The 23,270-nt window shown below is 29.0% G+C and overlaps 1 protein-coding gene across 1 annotated transcript in view; it reads right to left on the bottom strand.

Moving 5' to 3' along the window:
* LOC142320356 (uncharacterized) overlaps positions 1-14,255 on the bottom strand; it is a 78,700-nt gene extending 64,445 nt beyond the window's left edge. The window contains exon 1 of the mRNA XM_075358062.1: positions 14,166-14,255. Coding sequence (XP_075214177.1) covers positions 14,166-14,179 — 14 coding nt within the window. The 5' untranslated portion in view covers positions 14,180-14,255. The remainder of the gene's footprint in view (positions 1-14,165) is intronic.
* Positions 14,256-23,270: the final 9,015 nt, after the last annotated feature.

Raw genomic sequence — 23,270 nt, 5'->3', positions numbered from 1 at the left:
GCATAAGAACAAAAAAAATATTTTAATCAAAATACCGATACACAAACGTATGTTTTTTTGGTTTAAATGAACTTCGTTGACACTAAACCGTAAATAATAAAACAATTGGATAACCCATTTTTGAAACGATTACCCTTTAATATGAGTATTCTAGCTATATTCGGAGGGAGTATAAAAGACGATTACAAACATTACTGTGAAAAAAAAAGTAAAAATAGAAAAATATAAACATTTTTCTGAAGTTATTGAAATATAAATATGTAAATCATGGAAATGTTTGCTATTATTCAATTTTTAAGTTAAGTTAACCCTAAAATATTAAATATTTCACGTGACCGGAATCTTTTCATGCGCTACTAATTTCCACCGAGCTAATGACCGATGGCTGTTAATATCCACTGTTTCATAACAATAAAAAAAAAAAATATATTTTATCGATTTCTCAAATGAAAAAATAAAATTTAATAAAAAAATTTTTTCTTCATAACTTAACATGGGTAAATTTATAATAATAATACCAGCATTAAATTTTTATATTTTTGCGTCAAGATATAAATATAACTGTACTTAATTAGGCAGCGTGTTATTTTTGAATGACAGAAACCGGATCGGCTATAAAAATATAATAATAAAAAAACAACAAACTCGATCAACATGCTTATTTTGTACAGGAATTATTACATTATTAATTTAGTTGTTACACGAGTACGTATCGTATTAAATGTACGTATGTGAAGCTTTATTTTAATTTACTTTTACTTTACTAGTACTTATATATATATAATATTTATTACCTTATTACGAAATGAACAAATCTTCGTGGATTTTTTCCACCTGTCCCTTTATTTCAACCGGTCATTTAAAGAGCACGAGTATTATAAAAAAAAATTAAAAAGCGTGTGATATTTGGCTATCGGTGTATTAAGTTGTGAATAATTCATTTATTACTTGTTTATGTTTTTTATTATTGCAATCCAATTTTGCTTTCATTATTATTATTAAAAAAAAAGATTATTACCTAAACATCAAGAAAAACTTTCACGACATTAAAATTACTCGTATTTGGATCGGAATATTTTTAAAGAAAGAAGCAACATGATATTTGAAAGGCTGTTTACCTTAATTGAAAACTCAACATTGAAATATAATTAAAATATTAACATAATAATATTTATTAATTTAAATTCAAATACGTTTTATCTATAATTTTTTTATATATTTTACCGATATTCTTCTTCATCCATGATGGAATAAATAATTCCACGATGATGTATAAATAAATAAATGATGATGTCTTCCGTCATATCTGCTATAAATAATCGTTTACAATCTTAAAAATGTAAAGTATTCACTAAAACAAGAAATGAATCAAGTTTTATTTTAACGGTTTCTTTTTTAAAGAAATCATTTATCGGAATCAAAAGTTTTAATCAGAAGTTTCTTTCGATATTTATTAAGATAAAAAAACTAAAGGCTTTAAATGTTACTGGTTTTTGTTATTTTGATCATTTTTAATAACGCTTATATTTGTGTACATAAACCTGTTCAATAAATCTTTAAAGAATATACGCGTGCAAGCGAAGGTGAGTGTACGATCAACAAAAACGTTTTTACATCTAAATGTAATTTTGATGATATAATTTGTACCAAAGACGAATTTAATGTTAAATTATTTTGAACGAGTCAAAAAGTATTTTTAAAAACGCTGAAATAAAATTATTTCTTGTTTTTATATATTTTCATATTAAATATGAAAGAAATACATTTTATTTTAAACTACCGATCTCCGTTTCAGAATTGTAACTTTTCTGCCGGTCAACCGGGTTCGAATCCCGATTAAACGTGGTATTTTTTTTACACTAAGTACAAAAAAAAAATCATTCAGTTATCATCCGTAGACAGCTGTTACAAGAAGCCAGCAAAAATAATTAAAAAAAACCGGGAGTATAAAGGGGATAATTACTGTTGAGCTTTCTCTGCTCTTCAAGTCAGTTATAAAATTTAACACATTTATTTATTGTTCTGAAAGAATAAGTTGTAGTTATTTAATTGTTTAAAACAAAAAAATAAAATAAAATAAGACAATTTTACGTTAGTTAAATGATTTTTTATTTATAAAAAAAAAAACTTTTAAAGTTAAGAAAAATATAAAATATATTTATTTCTTCTGAATTCTTGTTTATTGAAAATGTATCATATGGTATTGATATTTTTAGGAAAATATTTCTCCTTAATGTAAAAACAAAATGTATAAATTAATGCGTGCAAAAAGCTACCGTAAAAAAATCTACCCGTCAGTGTATACATAGTGTATACGTGTTATTTGTCAGAGTATAACATTTATTCACTTGTCACTGGTACATGCTCAACAAAATTTAATTTTTTGTTTCTTAAATGAGAGCGAATGGTTGATTCTTATAGTATTTTTTTAATGCTGATTTCATATATGTTAATAGATTTTTTCCATTCGGCTCAGTTATTTTTGTAATTGAAATTTCTTTTGAAACAAAAATTGTGCGGTGAAAACAATATGACAATGCATTACACGCATTTTGTACTCACCTAAAATCTATTTCTTTTGGATTTTCTGCCGTAATTTGCTGTAGATAGATCTATCTTAAGATTCCAACAGTACTCGGCTAACATTTTTGGGCTCCATTTTTCCCTGCAATTGTGTTTTCATTGTAAATAACTTCTGGTAAAAAAGCGTTCTCCATGTTCATCATTGATAGCACCGAGATTGTTAGGAAAAAATCCAAATGTAAATATGAGAAATAAATTTTGAGTGACATATTACCTTGCTTTGTAATTTTGAAGGAGTTCATTCACAAGTTCTTTGTAGTTATTGGCCTTATGGTTTCTAAGGAAGTTGTTACCACATTTTTGAAATGATTTCCATGCAGCAACCACAGAAAAGAAAGAATGTTTGAATGACCCAAAAGATGGGTTATTTAATCATTCTTCAAACGCTGTGTCACTTATTTATCTAATTTATGGTCCTTTATTTTAGCATCGCTTATATTAGGGAATTTGTTTTTTAGAAACTGAAACCATGCATCGTTACGATAAATTTCTTTAACAAATTTTTTTAATAAACCTAGCTTAATGTGTAGTGGCGAAAGATAAACTTTTTCTGGCTTTACAAATGCCCGACTAACATCTTTCTATCCTACAGTCAGTATCTCTTCCATTGGCCACTGCTCTATTATGCAATAATTTTTCCTATCTCAGTTGTCCCACTCGCACAAAAAACAATAGACCTTAGTCTATTTAAGTTGCAGTCCAAGTAAAAGCGTTATTATTTTTAGATCTCCACAGATATACCATAAATATTTTTCATACTGAATCTTGCTCAATACAAGTTTCATGTTTTCATAAGACTCCTTCATGTGAACAGCGTATGCTAATGGTATTGACGGGTATTTATTTATAATATGAAGTAGAACACCTTTCTAACTAAGCTTTGACGAGTAAATAAAAAGTCACCATTCGTCGGGATGGTTCATATGTCCTAAAGCTTCTAGTAAAGAGTTCACATCATTACAGTATACTAAGTTTTCGTATTGGTAGAAGAAATGTTCAAATTCTGCCTGTCTATCACGGAAAGCAGTTTTTAGTGTTTGATTGTAAAAGATGCCATACTTTCAGTCTTGATGTTAGCTGATTCTTTGATAAATTTAGGTCAGGAAGCAGGTAATTTAATTCTGAGTGATTAATTAAATGGGATTCAGTATATCAATTTTCTAAAAAGTTTGGATTTCTTTCTTCATCGCCTGATAAGTCAGCACAAGATTCGTTATTTTCATCTTCATTTAAGTTCTATGTTTCTGGTGGTACTGGAATTGGAAGCTCTTGGTTATCTAGTACGAGCCGCATGGCAGAGGGAATATCAGGACTTAACACTACGTGTTAAGTCCTAGTCTAGTTTTAGCTGTTATCTCAAATAACTTTATTACACAAAAACAACAGTCTGGATGTGATCCTTCGGTTCTTTCCAAACCATTGGAATTGTAAATGGCATGTGACGAGATCCATTTAGCCAACCAGTTAACAACGTTATAGAAGAAGCACAGCAAATATGAGAAGCCCAAAATTTGTTCTGATCACCTAATTTACATCCAAAATATAGTTCTACGACTTTTTTATCAGTGGATTTATATTTCTATTCTGAGACTTCATTACCTCATCACAGATGTAGCAGAAATTGTTTGGATGATTAATGCAATGCGAGGCTTTGTTAATATATTACAATAAGTAATATTGTTTAAAAAGAAACGTTTATAAACACACTAATTTAATAAACATACTCTCACTTTACTAAACAACATGCACCCGCAAATACGAAAGCCAGCCACAGAATTGAATATTACACAAACGAGAACTCGCACTTGAATGACAATTAAAAATATTTCTCTGTTCTGCACGAAAGTTAATAACTAAATATAATGACAGAAATAACTGAGTGGATGATATGTTTATAGTAAGATGAAAATAGGAGGAATGAGCCACATTCTTGTTCATTTTAATTAACGTGTTAATAATAAACGTGATGACTAATTTCTAACAAATCAATGTGACAACAATTAAGGGGCTTTCTTTCTTTTTCCTGTTTAGCCTCCGGGAATTACCGTTCAGGTATTACTTCATAAGATGATATGTATGAGTGTAAATGAAATGTAGTCTTGTATAGTCTCAGTTCGACCATTCCTGAGATGTGTAGTTAATCGAAACTAAACCACCAAAGAACAACCCACCCGGTTGGTCTAGTGGTTAACGCGTCTTCCCAAATCAGCTGATTTGGAAGTCGAGAGTTACAGCGTTCAAGTCCTAGTAAAGCCAGTTATTTTTACACGGATTTGAATACTAGATCGTGGATACCGGTGTTCTTCCACTACAACCTGGTGGGTTAACAACAATTAAGGGACTGTAAAAAATAAACAAAATCTATTTTGTTGATAAATAGTATAATAAAATGAGTTTACAAAATTCTAATCTTATGCAGTTCATGCGTGATAACTACCTGAACATAAGAATGATAGTTAAAAAAAACTAAGCCTGATATAAGAATTCTGTTTTCATATTTGAAATCAGTATGAAAAATACTATAAGAATCAGTTTTTACTCTCTTTCAACAAAGTTATTGTTGATCTGTGTTATTAATCTTTATAAGATTGTTGAAAAGTAGTGTTACTATAAATTTTTATTTTTTAATAAAAAAACTTCATCATTAAAATAATAAAAGTGAAAAAGTGTTAAATTTAAATAAAAAAAAAAATTATTACTTCCTTACAACGGACAACTAGCCTACATTAAATGAATCGTTTAGTCTTAACCAGATAGATTAATCGAAGCCTTATAACGAACAAAACGGAAACTGAACAATTAAAATATCATTTTATGATTCTAAGCATGAATTCACCTATGTAATTCAATTTCATTGTTTTATTTTAATAGTTTCAATCATCTCACTAAATAAATATAGTGTCCCATGTAGAGGTATAAGCTTTTGATATAGTATCACTCTCCCGTTCCCCCACCGGTTCTATTGAAACTTTACAAGGCTTTTAACGAAGGTTCTAAAAATTTACAGTAAAATTTTTAGAATCTTGGATTTATAGAATCAAAATGGCAGCTTTCAGATAAAAACATCAATTTCAGATAAATCACATTTATATTCCTTACAAAATATATGGTAAAAATGATTAAAAACACATGATGTATTGTTTAACAGCTGTTCAATTTGAATGAAACAAGAACCCACCGCGTTGATCTATTAGTGAACGCGTCTTCCCAAATCAGCCGATTTGGAAGTCGGGAGTTCCAGAGTTCAAGTCCTAGTAAAGGCAGTTAGTTACTTTTATACGGATTTGAATACTAGATCGTGGATACCGGTGTTCTTTGGTGGTTGGGTTTCAATTAACTATACATCTCAGGAATAGTAAATCAGGAATAAATCAGGTAAATCTCAGGAATGATACTAAATCAAAGCGTATACCTTTTGGTGGGACACACGGTATATATTTATTTAGGAATTTACAAACAAATAAATAATATTAGCTAATGTTGTAGTATTAACGTTTTTAATAAATAAAGATATAGTTTATTAATTATAAGTTGGAAAAAAATCTTGATTGATTTTTATCACCCGTCTTTTTATTTTAACCGGTCGTTATTTTCGACATGATTTTAAGAAGCGTATGATGTTTCATTATACAAAGGTGTTGAAATATTTAAATATTTTTATTTTTCAATTAATTTAAATATAAGATTAATTATTTCATTTAATCCTTTTCTATTGCTTAGAATTTTATAGAACTTATATTTTAAAAAAATCTCATGTGGATACTACATAACTTCCTTTTACGCCTATTAAATTACATATATTTTTTATTACATTTTAAAAAAAAAAATTTTATTATTTTTGTAAATTTTTTTTACAATCAGTGGTTAACGATTATTAATAAATCAATATATTTAAATTAAAAAAAATGTTAAAAAAAGGAAAGGATTTTCGCCGTTGTGCTTTCCGCTTGAATAATCCAAATATTTTATTAATTAAGATTTTATTGGGCTATAACTCTGGAACCAATGAAAATAAGTATCACTTATGATATACCGTTGAAAAGCTCTCAATGAGGGCTGATTACTGCAGTTAAGAAATAGTCCCAAATCCAAATTGTTTTGATTTTGAACTTTATTGGACACTTTTGGTACAATCGATTGCAGTCAAAAGGGGAGGTGCACAATTAGATGTTACAGCAGTCCTAAATCCAAAATTTCAACGTCCTACAGCTAAGAGTTTTTGAGTTATGGGAGATAAATATATACGTACGTACGTACAGACATCACGCCGAAACTAGTCAAAATGGATATTTCCGTTGAAATCTGAAAACCGAAATTTTTCGCGATTACAATTCTTACTTGTAACGTAGAAAGTAAAACTTAATAAACATATTTTTTTAAAGACTAAATTACTTATCTATTAGAAATTCACTGATTAACTTCGACATCAGATTAAAATTATTCTACAAACAATTTGTAAACAAATTATAAAAATAAATATTTTGATAAAAAAAATAGTGAATATTTCTGTCAAATATGTATAAAATATGAGGGGAAAAATAACCTTAAAAGTCTACTAAAAAAAGATTCTTGAGAAATTTTCAAAAGTAGATCTCTAATTTAAAATGTAATAAAAAAGTTACACGATTCGATTTGTATTTTATTATAGCGCAAAATGTGTTTAACGTTTACGTGTGATAATGTGTGTAAACAATCGTGTAATTTATATAAAAATTATCAAAAGCGATAAAAAAAAGGAAATTCTAACGATGAAAACTTTTGCTTTTGATTTATATTGCATTGGTTTCAGTTTCGGTTATTTTTTTTGTCTTCAGTCATTTGACTGGTTTGATGCAATTCTCCAAGATTCACTATCTAGTGTTAGTCGTTTCAATTCGGTATACTCCTTATATCCTACATCCCTAACAATTTGTTTTACATATTCCAAACGTTGCCTGCCTACACAATTTTTTCGTTCTACCTGTTCCTCCAGTATTAAAGCGAATATTCCAGGATGCCTTAATATGTGGCCTATAAGTCTGTCTCTTCTTTTAGCTGTATTTTTCCAACGCCTTCTTTCTTCATCTATTTGCCACAATACCTCTTCATTTGTCACTTTATACATCCATCTGATTTTTAACATTCTCCTATAGCACCGCATTTCAAAAGCTTCTAATCTTTTCTTCTCAGATACTCCGATCGTCCAAGTTTCACTTCCATATAATGCGACACTCCAAACATATACTTTCAAAAATCTTTTCCTGACATTTTAATTAATTTTTGATGTAAACAAATTATATTTCTTACTGAAGGCTCGTTTCGTCTGTGCTATTCGGCATTTTATATCGCTCCTGCTTCGTCCATCTTTAGGAATTCTACTTCCCAAATAACAAAATTCTTCTACCACCATAATCTTCTCCTCCTATTTTCACATTCAGTGGTCCATCTTTGTTATTTCTACTACATTTCATTACTTTCGTTTTTTTCTTGTTTATTTTCACGCGATAGTTCTTGCGTAGGACTTCATTCATGCCATTCATTGTTTCTTCTAAATCCTTTTTACTCGCAGTTAGAATTTCTATATCATCAGCAAATCGTAGCATCTTAACTTTTTACCCTATACAGTTACTTTGAATCTAAATTGTTCTTTAACATCATTAACTGCTAGATCCATGTAAAGATTAAAAGGTAACGGAGATAGGGAACATCCTTGTCGGACTCCCTTTCTTATTACGGCTTCTTTCTTATGTTCCTCAATTATTACTGCTGCTATTTGGTTCCTGTAAATGTTAGCAATTGTTCTTCTATCTCTGTATTTGAACCATAATTTTTTTAAAATGCTGACCATTTTATTCCAGCCTACATCATCGAATGCCTTTTCTAGGTCTATAAATGCCAAGTACGTCGGTTTATTTTTCTTTAATCTTCCTTCTAATATTAATCTGAGCCCTAAAATTACTTCCCTTGTCCCTATACTTTTCCTGAAAACAAATTGGTCTTCTTCTAACACTTCTTCCACTCTCTCTCAATTCCTCTGTACAGAATTCTAGTTAAGATTTTTGATGCATGACTAGTTAAACTAATTGTTCTGTATTCTTCATGTTTATCTGCTCCTGCTTTCTTTGGTATAATGATTATAACACTTTTTTTGAAGTCTGACGGAACTTACCCTTTTTCATAAATATTACACACCGGTGTGTATAATCTATCAATCGCTTTCTCACCTGCACTGCGCAATAATTCTACAGGTATTCCGTCTATTCCAGGAGCCTTTTTGCCATTCAAATTTTTAATGCTCTCTTAAATTCAGATCTCAGTATTGTTTCTTCCATTTCTTAATTACATTTTTTAATTCATTTCCTCCGTATAACTCTTCAATATAGGTTTTTCGGTTATTTAACAATGTTGAAAGGTGTGTTTTATTTATTGTTTTTTTTAATCACATCGGATAAGTAGTAACCGATTAAAAAATATGTTTTTGGTTAATATACCCGTAATGATTTTTTAAATATAGTCTAATATCTAAATTTTTTTTCATATCCATCTAAAAAAAAAATAACATAAAAGAGAAAGAAAATATTAAATAATAATAATATTGTTGATTGTTTAATTTTATACCATAGAAAAGATACTTATTTTTAGCCTTTTAACGCTTAATTATCATTTTGTGGTTATGCAGTTATTTAGAAAACTAAATTTTTAAAACTTAAAAAAAAAGATCGTATTGTAGTATATGACCACCACTAATATCTTCATTCCATTAATAACATGGAAACCAATGTGGATTTTTCTTTGAAATCTACAACTAGAAACTATAATTGTACGAAAATATTCAAGACGCGTATTCTTAATGTGAGATCGTAGTAATATTTTCATTTTACATCACTACTTACAATAAATCACACTAATTTTTTATTAAAAACATGAGCATATACGACTCGTATATTTAGCTTTATTTGATAAATTAGCACTTCTGAATTCTAACATGTTTTCGTAAATATTTATAACCTATGTTAAAAGCGCACGCGCGCGTGTGTGTGTACAGCTGGTTGTTTGGCGATGCAGAATCTCCAGTGCTATCAATCTTGATTAATAATTTGGCAGCGGATAAACAGGATTTTTCTTGAATTTCCAGTTAATGATGAATACTATTTACAGAATTTTTTATGTTGCTAGTTTTATTGACAACTAGAATTGATTATCGATAATCACTATTATTATTTAATGTCGATATAAATTTAAAAAAAATCAAACAAAAAAACTATTAATAATTTGAATTCTGGTTAAAGTTTAAAAGTTGTTAATACACTAAGAATTCTCTGTTTTAAAAATTTATCATTTTTTGTAAATAAAAAAAAAAGAATTATAAATCTAAATAATGGTTAAAAGTAAATAATTTCATTAACAGAAAATAATGACGGGCAAAATTTTACTTTATTTTATAAATCAACAGTCGTAATAATTTTGTTAATATTTAAAATAAAAATAAGTTTCGTATTTTATTATTATGTAAATATTTTTTAATAATAAAAACAAAAAATCTCTGATTTAACAAGAAAACGTAAGTAATTAAATAGGATTTTAAAATATTACCTTACTAGTAAATTTTAAAAAGTAGCAACGAGAAGAATTTACATGCAAGTGAATCTTAAAACTTTGCGCATCGCAAACAAGATAAAATATCAAATAGCAGGCGGTCAACTGTAAGCGCTTGTTCAAGAGATATAAACTTAATGCCGAGTAAGTTAATTCAGCTAGAGAGACTTTAATTTAAAAAGAACCGGTTTTTTATAATTTATACTTCAATTTAAAAAAAATAAAATTTAAGATTTAAAATCCCGTTCAAAGTAACTCAACAAATAATTGAAAGAGCTCGTCAAATATGTTATAAAGTATAATACACGTAGTATATTGAACTTTTTTTTAAATATTTGAACTTAACACGTAACAAAATATATATTTAAGCATTGTGTGTTCATATACATACATCAAACATATTTAAACGGTATTCTCATCGAAGACGGCTGTTTTGTTAAGTGGAATTAAGTTATATAAATGATATGCTAAATTTTTTAAATTAGTTTTAAGACAAGTAGCGTTAAGAGCATTTAAAAAAAAATATTTTATAATATTTTTTTTTTGGTAGCTTTATTAAATAAACTACTTTTATTATACCGTAATAATGTATATACATTTTTTAATTTAGAAATACCGTATTTTAAATATAAGTAGAGCATTTTTTTTTAATGTAAAAAAAACTTTATAAACAACATATTTTATAGTAGCTTATATTTTAAATCAAAGAAAACAAATTACGACTTATAAAAAGAATTATAAATTATTAATGAGATTTGTATCGATGAATATTTTGGTAAAAAATACTGCACTTTATTTATTCGATTTTCATTGATTTACATGAAATCTATAAAAAAATAAATCATTTGTTTTGAAATAAGGAAAAAGGAAACAATCAGTCGTAAAAGGAAGGATACTTTCGACCAGAACTGAAAAGAATTAAAGGTTATTAATTAAACAAATTTTCTTCTATTTTATGATTAGTGACAAATGAAAAATAAATTCTCAGTCCTTATGCAAAGGATCTTAGTGCGAATCCATTTGAATGAGTTTAATCGTAGGTACATAGAAAACAAACAAATATACATTGACAAAATTTGAAAAAAGATTTTTTTTTTAGCCTCCGGGACCACCGTTAGGTATTGTTTTACACGATGATGTAAATGCTTCGAACCCGGAACCTCCGGATGAAAAGCCGAGACGCTATCACTTCCGTCAGGAACGCCGACTATAGCACCGGTGATTCAGTCGGGAGAACGCCCACTCGATAGGCTAAAAAAATTAAAACATTAGCAGTCGATGTGCGTGGTTTCACACGACTAACATTATCGTTTAAATTTTCATCTCACAAAAACTCTAAATTTTAGTTTCTTAATACTGTTATGCAGTAAAATGATAAAAAATTCGAAAATCCTTGATTGTTATCAATAGGTAAGTTATCTAAACGTATAAAAAACTAGTATTTTATTTCGTATGGAAAACCAATTTTATTATTTTCACCTCAGTATTGTATTGGTATCGTTGGAGGGAAATATAAGGCTTAAATAATCTTTTTATTTTTGTATAAAATTATCAAATATTATATTTTTAATGAAAAAAGTAAACGTAAAAAATTAATAAATAATTAAACTAGCTATTATTTTAAGAAATATTATAAATTCTTTTACATCAGAAAAGAAATAAAAATTACTTATAAAAATGGAATTACTATTTTTAATAATATAACAACGATCTCGTTTCCTAAATATGGAAAGTTCAGTCATCTCATAAATATCGGTAAAGTTATTTTCCTTCATTTCGCTACGATGAGATAAATCCAAAGAAATTCAGATTAAAAGTGGCAACTGTTTATTCATCACAGGGGCTGGTTTTTATTATGTCGCTATTATTCTTCTTCTTCCTTATTATTCAGAGAAATCAACTCCAATTGTTGTTTTTTTTTTTTTTTTTTTTTTTTTTACTTACGTAAAGCCACGACAAAGACTGGAAGGTGGGGGTAGTGTAAAGTAATGAATTAATGTACATCTTATTGTTGTGAAGTATTACGTTATATACGGTGTTTCTAATCGGTAAGAAAAAAAACCTGCAATACCTGTTTACTTTAAATCATCTTTAAAAGTTATCGGTGAATATAATAAAAAAAACAAGCTTTTAATTTCTTTTTAAAAGTATAAATATATAATTATATAGATTTTGTTTGTATGTTATAATTAGCTTATTTAAACTGGGAAGGAATTTTAAGGAAACATACATACATATATATATATATGCAACAACTTCATAAATCAAAGTATTATTTTTATTACCAATAAAATTCCATGACATGGAAACTAATTTACCTAAATAAGTGTCTTTGGATATCAGTAAATTGGATCAAAGTTTTATTAATACACATTTTTCCCTCTCAGTTGATATGCATTTTACTGTAAATTAGAAGAATTAACTTTTTTCTAAGAAAATATTTCTATATACAAAAAAAAAAGTTGAAAGAATGTTACACTTGAAAATCGTGGTTTTTTAAAAAAGAAATTATACATTATTTTTTTAATATATTTAAATTAGGTTAAATAAATAAAAAATACGATGTACAAGGATGTAACATAAAAACATAAAATAAAGAAAATATTTCATTTATGTAGGCCATTTCAACATTTGGAATATAAACCCGTAAATCTTAGTTCTTTACTTTCATAAATAACAGAAAAAGTACAGAATTTTCATCTAACCGAGCCAGTTTTTATGAAATTCATTAAATACCCGTAGCAGTTTGGATTTTTAAAAAAAAATTTTTGTTAACAAATTTATAGACTAGAGTAATTAAGATACATAGGATAAATATACCTTACATCGAAATTAATCGTTATTATATTTTAATAAGTAATCGTAGCATTACGGTTCTTAATTTATTCAAATACTTATTTTTTTAAAACGATTAAAAGTAAGCCTGTACGATAAACAAGGTTAAAAATTTTGGGAATAATTGAATAAAAATATACATAGCATTTAAATATCACGACGTCGTTAATGTAAATAAAATGAAACAAATAATAAAAATATTTTCCTTGTTGGCCAAACCGCTTTTAATGTAAGATAATCGATTAACATAACATTATTATTTAGTCATTATCTTAAGGTAAGCCATTATTTTCTTTATGATAATGTAAATAATGAATGTACGAAAAAAATTATCATGTTTTACTATCATAAGGCATTTATTAAAAATTTTGTTAATATTATAAGATACAATTATTTTGTTAACGAAACTTTACATTTAAATAATTTCTAAATGTTTAACTATGACTTTGATTAAATTTAATTTATAACCAAAAATTTACGACTTGATAATAATTTAATATATTACAAAATAATTAAGAAAACAAATCCAATTATACATTATATAATTTTACGTTGGAAATTTCGAAGGTTAAGATTTTCTCTTAAAGGTTTAAAATTTATTCGTCAATCACTAATATTTATCGTAGATTTTTTATGATTTCATTCTTAGAGGACGACTAGCATAATTCAATAGAAAATAGGTCAGTTTTAGTTTAAATGCTAGTCTTTTACGAGTTTATATATTGATCCACAAAACCGAGGAACTATTTTTTAGTTTTGATTAAGCTTTACGTAAATAGTATTGTGATATTTCATAACAACCGTTCTAGTCGCTTAATTTTTAATAGTTGTTAAATATTTTTAAAGATTTCCCCGATTCAGATTATACAATTTATTATATAATTATAATATTATTATACATAATATTATTATGATTATATTATACAATTTTTTAACAGTCGATATTTCTAATACGTAAGCTTAAAACGGATAATATTTCATAACAAATCGTAAACATTTTCCTTTAAAAATATTTTTATAACGCGTAAACCATTTTATTATATTTTTATACGTTAACTGACGCGTAATAATTTGTTTTTCTAATAGATTACAAGTATATAAAATTAAGAATTAACTCCCGATGACGGGATATATAAATAATAATTAAATAAAACTTAATATAATTTACTTACAGAATGACAACCATAACTCCAAGGACCGGGGTAGAGCACGTGACCAAGGGATAAACAAGACGCCGTCAGCAGACATACACACAGATCGACGTCTCGGCGGCAACTGATGCGGGGGTTAGTGAGAAACGGTCTCTCAGCTGTGCCACCCTTCCCCACCACCCTTTATGTAGACCAATCGTAATAAAAGCCACGCCTTTTACTCCTACCGCATCGTATACTCGCTCTGGGAAAACTAGAGTATAATAGATTAAGACAATAGATCATATCGCTTCCAATATTAAGTTTATAATAGAAGAACTTACTTCCGTTATAAACGGCTGGGTGTCAGACTTCCTTTTGAATATTTATATCAGAGGATCAAAGAAGATATTACGTATACAGAAAGGATGTTCGATTTTTATCTTTTAAGCTATCAAATCACGATAATGTTGTTTGTTATTTATTTTTCTTTCATTACTTTATATGCTTATGAAAGATTTGTTTAATAATAATAATAATAATAATAATAATAATAATAATAATAATAATAATAATAATAATAAAAACACTATAAATTTGAATTGAAAGACAACTTTCCAATAATTTTAATTTTTAAATTAAAAAATTCTAATATGAAAAATTTTTAACAAATTATACGGTGATTTAATGAAATACCCTTTAATTTAGTATTAATTTAATTTTTCTCACGTATAGAATACATTTCTTCAGTAAATAATTCTGAAAACTCAAGGTTATATAACATTTATTTAATCAATAAGCTAGCTATTCTTATGGAAATTAATATAATTTATTTATGTTTACAAAACTTTAAATTTATAATCTACTAAAAATAAAATATAATTTTGAATTAAATAGACTTTCCGTAAATAGAAAATAAATTTTGTTTATATTTTTTTTTTGTCTTCAGTCATTTGACTGGTTTGATGCAGCTCTCCAAGATTCCCTATCTAGTGCTAGTCGTTTCATTTCAGTATACCCTCTACATCCTACATCCCTAACAATTTTTTTTACATATTCCAAAGGTGGCCTGCCTACACAATTTTTCCCTTCTACCTGTCCTTCCAATATTAAAGCGACTATTCCAGGATGCCTTAGTATGTGGCCTGTAATTCTGTCTCTTCTTTTAACTATATTTTTCCACATGCTTCTTTCTTCATCTATTTACCGCAATACCTCTTCATTTGTCACTTTATCCACCCACCTGATTTTTATCATTCTCCTATAGCACCACATTTCAAAAGCTTCTAATCTAAAATTGTTTATATTAAAAAAATATAACTGATCTAAATTTGCTGTACTGTATCAATTTTTTTGAGTAAGAATTTAACAAATTAAGATGAAAAATTAAATACTACCTGGTATATTAATAAGCATCAACTTCTGTAAAAATCATCGTTATACGTCCATAGAAATGTGAATTTGGGTGTCTTTATGATTTTGGGTAGACTGTTTTAACATGTTTTGTTGTAATTCGGCTAATCATGGATACCGAAACTCGCACTACAAATTTCAGTAAATTTCCTTAATCTTTATGCAACTAGTCCTTTCGAATAAGATAATTAATGTGGTTTTTCAAAGCGTCAGTCGAAATTTCTATCCGTCTTCCGCTTCGATGAAAATTGGTGACACTGTTACTTTCCGATTTACACTTTTTGATCCTTTTTTTTCCTTTTTAGCCTCCGGGAATTACCGTTAAACTATTACTTCAGAAGATGAATGAGGATAATATGTATGAGTGTAAATGAAGTGTAATGTTGTACAGTTACAGTTCGACCATTCCTGAGATGTGTGATTAATTGAAACCCAACCACCAAAGAATACCGGTATCCATGATGTAGTATTCAAATCCGTATAAAAATGACTGCCTTTATTAGGACTTTAACGTTGGAACTCTCGACTTCCAAATCAGCTGATTTGAGAAGACGCGTTCACCACTTGACCAACCCGGTGGTTACACTTTTTGATCCACCTATAAAAATTTGCATAGTTATTTCACTTTTTACCATACCATTTTACTATCTGCGAATGAATATCGACCTGCGAAAGATTTTTATAACTTCAGAAAATAAAGTTCTTTTCACAGCACGTTGTTTGTTCTATTGTAAACGTAAAAAAGGATCCGACATTTTGAAATGAACTAAAAAAGTTAAAATAATGGAAATTCTTTTTAAAATGCTGATTTTTTAACGTCAGGAGTGCCAACTTGAACGTCAGACAGTTTCAATTTATTTTATTATATACTTTTTTGCCGTTGCCGGTTTTTTTCCTGTTTCAGCCTCCGGGAATTACCGTTCAGGTATTACTTCAGAAGATGAATGAGGATGATATGCACGAGTGTAAATGAAGTGTAGTCTTGTATAGTCTTATTCAACCATTCCTGAGATGTGTGATTAAATGAAACCTCAACCACCAAAGAACACCGGTATCCACAATCTAGTATTCAAATCCATATAGATAATCAAAACATGTTATGATTAAGGAAATTTACTGAAATTTGTAGTGCGAGTATCGGTATCCATGATTAACCGAATTACAGCAAAACATGTTAAGACAGTCTACCCAAAATCATAAGACACCGAATTCACATTTATATGGACGTTAAACGATGATTTTTACAGGAGTTAATGCTTATTAATATACCAGGGAGTATTTAATTTTTCATTTTAATTTATTCAAATCCGTTTAACTGCGTTTACTAGGATTTGAACCCTAGAACTCTCGACTTCCAAATCAAGAGTTAATTTAATACTTTATAATCAGATAAATTAATAAGAATAACATTAATGTGCATAAAAGTAATATGGAATACTGATAAATTTAATCTTGGTTAGCCGAATGTTAGTAATAGGGTGAGAACTGATCATTTAATTATATAATTTGTGTTTGCCTCAATCATCTAGTGTTTTCATTGATTTTTAACATAGTAATATGAAAACGTAGAATACTTGAAATGTTATCAATATCATTTTGTATTGTTGCGAATGTAAAGTTTTCTATAACGAAGCTCATAACACTTAGCACATATATATGCTAGTATAAAATTCAAAGATTTCTCGGTTTAGCCCGGTATTTGATCCTGATAAAGTTATTTAATTTTGATGTCAGAACAAGAAAAAATGTCTTTATGAAAAATACAAAATTATCTGCAAATGGAGAGTAACTTTTTTAAACGACAAGAACCTTTTTCGATTTGATCCTGTGCTATTTCTAGTACTTCTGTACCGAGTTCTTATTTTAATGTTGGCATATCCATCATGTACTCCTTTTATTCCTTATTTTGGTTGTTTTTGTACCACTCTTCATTAGTCATTTTCTAACAAACATTCCTTAACAGTATACAAATTATTTACTTTCAATCATATACAGAATGTCCCAAGAAAGAAACGGAGAAACTTTCGAGACATGTTCTACTGGTGAAAACAATAAATAACGTTCATATAAACATAAGTCTGTAAACGCATTGTTTTCGAGTTACGGGTAGCGAAAGATTTCGCTCGGATTTAGAAGAAATTGGTATTCTTTAAATAAAAAGAATCACTACTGTAATTTTTGGGAACCAAATTAAGGACTAAAGTTGTTGGTTTCTTATGTAATTTAAGTCAAAAAATAGGATAAAATAGATCCCAGAACCGTAACTCCAGTAGTGTTTAAAATATTCGACGTAAAACACAAATTCGATGTTGAAAAATAAGTTTTTCTTAGATTTGTAGTACAATAGCTTTGTTAAATGATAAACAAATGCGAGAGATTTAGTAACAAAACTTGTAAAGAATTTAATTTTGAGAAAATTAATCTAAATATGGCCAATAAAAAGTAAAAATAAACTTTAAAAATCGGCTTTTTAATGAAGCAAAACAAACGAAAAATAGACAGAAAATCGTATTATCCTTCCTGTACCTAATACACATTATTCTTAATATAGCAAAAAAAAAAAAAATAAATAAATAAAATAAAATACATGAAATGTTAAACGGTAACAGAATAACAAATCTCAGTTGCAGTAACTGTTCGAAATTCACAATATCCTTCCTTCACAATATAAACAGCACTTTGCCCTACGTAAAATATTTCCATATCATCTCAGCATCATTTCTTATAAATTCAGTAGCATTTTGTATTATAATGAGTAACACTTGTTTAGTATTAACTTTTTGTTTGTGTACTGTTGTTTTTATATGGTCCCAAATGAAATAATGTAGTGGCGTTAAGTTAGATGATCGTGGGCCAATCGATTAACCCACCAAGTTGGTCTACTGGTTAACGCGTCTTCCCAAATCAGCTGATTTGGAAGTCCTAGCATTCAAGTCCTGGTAAAAGTCAGTTATTTTAACAAGGATTTGAATACTAGATCGTGGATACCGGTGTTCTTTGGTGGTTGGGTTTCAATTAACCACACATCTCAAGAATGGTCGAACTGAGACTGTACAATACTACTCTTCATTCACACTCATACATATTATCCTCTGAAGTATTATCTGAAAGGTAGTTACCGGAGGCTAAACAAGAAAAAAAGGGCCAATCGATTGGTCTACCGCATCCGATCCACTTTTAAGAAATTAGGATTCAAGTGATATCTAGAGAAAAATGGGGCGTTGCACCATCGTGCTGGAAAATCCTTTGAAATCTAATCTGTTAAAGTATCCTCCAAAAGAGCCGGAAAATTATTTTTCAAGAAATGAACGTATGCATTTCACCTAAGGTTTTAATTTAAAACAAACGGTCCCAGAATTTAATCATAAATATTTATAATTCCATTAAAGTAACACTTTATAATCACACGGCATGGGATCTCTTATTTGTCATTAAGACAGCTTTAATCTCTTTTCGCAATTTGGTATATTTAGATAATATTACTACTGCCGCGTTCTTTTATTACTTAGAATAAACCTTCTTCTTTTCGTTTTGTCAGCTAATGAAAGCCAAAAAACGAATGTGAGTAATTATTATTTTTATAATATTTACAAAGGACAACGTTATCAATATGATTTGTCAAGATAGAAGAAAATTTCAAAGATAGAAGCGCTTCACAAAGACTACCTTTCTCAAATATGGAACACCAGTCCGAAGATCTAATCCATTGATATAATGGTTCGTAAACATTCACCTCGTAAACGATTATTAATCGTTTAAATCCGAATCCGTACGAATAATATATTATTTTTCTATTTTTGCTATAAAAATTCATATCAGCTGGTAAATTCCTACTATCTCGATCTACTACATTTTTATTAAAGTCACCCAATATAATGACGACAATTACAGTTGGATAAAGAGACTCCGATTATTCCAAATAGTCCTAAAATTGAAAAAGATGAATCAGGATGAAAGTAATGAATTCGGATAACATTTATCGGTTGTTTTAACTTGAGGTCGAACACATTCTTCAGTGAATTCAAGATCCCTTCTTCAATGCAATTAGCATACCACTATTCTTAAAGAAATAAGGACACCCCTCCTATTTTTTATCCTTATTACAAATAAATTCTGTTAGGAAGAAGGAATTTAAATGGATCACGAAAAAATCACAATTGAGATGTTCACACATACACACAGGTTTCGCTCGCTACAATAATGTCTCTTCTACAAAAAACAACTTCAGTATCATCTTGAAGCAAGAGTTTTGAATAGAATTCAGGAACTCTCGAACATTCGATGAACATTTTTGTATAAAAGTGACAGAACGCTCATTTATTTACCTCAGGTGTACCAACCTCTGAGTTTTCCTTTTTTAAGAACCTGAACGGAGATTACCGTTCAGGTACTACTTCAAAGAATGTTATATATGAGTATAAATGAAGCGTAGTCTTGTACAATCTCAGTTAGACCATTCCTAAGTTGTGTGGTTAATTGAAACTCAACCACCAAAGAACACCAGTATCCAAAGAACATTAGTATTTAAATCCGTATAAAAATAACTGACTTTACTAGAACTTGAACGCTGGAACTCTCGACTTCTAAATCAGCTGATTTGGGAAGACCCGTTTACCACTAGACCAACCCGGTGGGTTACCAACTTCTGACTTACCTTCCTTTAAAGGATTAATCGGAGTCAACAAGAACTTCACAAAGGATTCATAAAATAGAGCGACAAAGGCACCTTCAGGTCTGTTCTCTCTACCTTATTGGTAATGACAAAATTATTTGCTGTTAATTGTAAATTAAAATGATAGGTAATCAGGAGATTTAGTCTTCAGTTTTTTAGACTTGACGCCCTTCAAATTAATCAGATCAATTAAAATCGTTTCACTATCTAAAGATCGAATTTCGGAATAAAACCTTATAAAAAATAAAGCAAGCCTACTACTGATCTTTCCAAAGGTACTAGATGTTGGGCTAGAACTATTCAACGCTTTCTTGTGGTTGGTGTTACGCTTCTTTACAGTAGACGTGGTTCGTACATACGCTGTGGTACGGCATCGATTCTACCGTTTACTTGGATGCTAACTTCTTTGCACTCGGCATTCTTTTAACCATTATGAAACCTTCGACAGTCTTTATATTTGAGAAGGCAGTAATTAACTGCGGTTCATAAAAATTAACATACGCATACCTTTCATCGTTATCTGCCTTAGCGTTCGAGTTAGAAGAAACAACGATTGCGTATTTCCGGGTCAGGATATCATTCTTTGTTACACTGGTATACTACCGAATGAACGAATCTTGCCTTAATCAAATTCTTATATCATTTTGGAGAGTTTCTTGTTAAAAGTTCTCTATTCTGATGTCTTTAATTTTATTTTTTAGGTTATTAATTTCAGCTACAGGCATGCTGATTACGGTGCTGAATTTAATATAAAAAAATCTCTTGACTGCTTATAATAATGATATATTTTTAAAGATGATGAGTAACCAGATTTCTGGTAGATACCAGCACGTATTTTATTTGGGGCGTTTCAATAAATACAGTTATATCGATAGTTTATATCGATAAGACGATGGTCATCATCAGAAATACTTTTAACCATTACTCTATTTAAATCTTTAAAAATAAATATTTACAAATTTACATTTTAAATGTGAATTTAATGTTCAGAAGTTATACTGATCTTTTTGTTAACAAGAAAATGAATGTAATCATTTAATACTGTATGTTTTAATTAAGACCGTAGTCCCGGTGGGGGATCCCTTCAGGGGTTCCCTATTTGAGGCGAGTCAATGTAAAGACCGAAGTTCCCGTGAGGATACCCCCTCGGGGGTCTTCTTATTTGAGGTATGGCAAGAAGAGACCGAGTTCCGGCTGCCTGGGTGGGGCCTTGGGAACGGCATAGCCGGGCCCAGGGTTATTGCCCAGGTGGTTTGAGGCATTGACACCCCCAGAGCTGAGTTTCTGTTTGAGTACGTGTCCAACTCTGGGGGACGGGGGAAATAAATGCCGACTTTCTTACGAAATGTCTTAGGTAAACGAATCAATTTGAGGGGTTTGTAGCCCGCACGATCGCCCGATCCGACTCCCCCAGATTATTTTCTTCGGGGGCAGCGAAACAACCAGCGTATTACAACAGCGTACGCACGATTGATGAACTAAAAACGGTATACGTACGAGACATTCCAGTACATCAGCCGGTTAAATTATTTGAAAACAAATAGAAACGCGTGCAATGATGATTCGATGTTGGAGGAGGTCATTTTCAAAAACACCTTTTATAATCTGTTCAAGTTATTGTAATATCCGTTTCTATAAAATAATGAAATAAAAATACAAAGTAATAAATAATTAAGAAAATTTCGTCATTACAGTTCCATAATTCTAGTGACAGCAACTTTCCGAACGCACGTGCATAAACTATAAAATAAAATTAGTAAAATCATATTAAAAAAAGATCAGTCCAATCTGAAAGTAAAGTATTAAATTACGTGTACAATCAATATAACTGTAGTACAAATTAATAAAATTTATATTAAAAAAATAGAGATTTTATTTTATAGCTTTACAATATAGTAGATGTTTTAGAATAATAAATAAATAATCTCATTAAGCAGCACCACAGTAGGCCTAGCTAGGACAGATTATCTATCGTTTGAATTCTGTCTCGTGAAACGTTAATATTATTTATAAAAAAAAATCTAAATATTAGTAAGGTAAATAAAAATAGTTATATAGGTACATAAATAACAAAATAAACCGAAATCTATAAGTCACAGTGAAACACTTAATAACAAAATTCCATAAATAACAAGAAAAAACTATTTAATGACGCAATAATAACCCAGGTTAACGTCTAATTAAAAATATAATTAAAAACATTTTTTATTGGGTTTTTTAAATTCTGTGTTATTTGTATATAAGCCCATTAGGCTACCAACAGCATTGTACTGTGTCTGTTCGGTGAGGACTGGACGAAATATACTGCCGAACTGTAACTGAGTAATTGAGATAATAGCCGCTTGTAACGAAGTATGCCTTGAATAAATAAATATATAATAATGAATTTACATATACGAAATAAAATTAAATGTGGAAATCGATTGAAAATATAAAATTTCAGATGTCTGTAAACTATTAAAAGTAATAATTCGTTTTAATTTGATTATTAAAAAAGAAAAATTACAGCGTTAAATTGATTGATCTTATAAGAAATTCCATAAGTCAACCGCATAACAAGTGCTTGTATGAAGTAAAAATACAGAAGTAAATCACCGGGTTTATTTATCGGGAATCACCCATAGGGTAAGCCGGTATCAGTTTTCAACTAGTTTGTAAAACCAAATTCTTCTTGACAGGTAATATCGTACAGCCGTTTATTTCATGTCCGGCCAGTACATTAGATTAAAGCGTGCTTTCTTCTTCTTCTCCACACTTTTTTTTATCATCTTCACATATACCTGTAAATTTATTAGTTGTTGAATTACAAGAATATCTGCTTTCCAGTCTCCAGTCCAGTCTTGTATACAATAATACGGAAACTTGCTCAGTTTAATTCATTATAAACAAACTCTGAGGTGCTTCGAAATTTTCAAGTACTTATTGGTTTTTTTTTTGTTTTGAAAAAAATTTTAATAGGATGTAACATTTTTTATGAGTTACTTAATATTTTTATTAATAAATAACTTTTTTTTTAACATAATGTATTGACTATACCTTATTTCTTTCCATAACTTTTTTAA

This window comes from Lycorma delicatula, chromosome 2 (assembly GCF_047948215.1).
Source record: "Lycorma delicatula isolate Av1 chromosome 2, ASM4794821v1, whole genome shotgun sequence".
NCBI lineage: Eukaryota > Metazoa > Arthropoda > Insecta > Hemiptera > Fulgoridae > Lycorma > Lycorma delicatula.
This window is presented reverse-complemented; position numbering and strand designations above follow the sequence as displayed.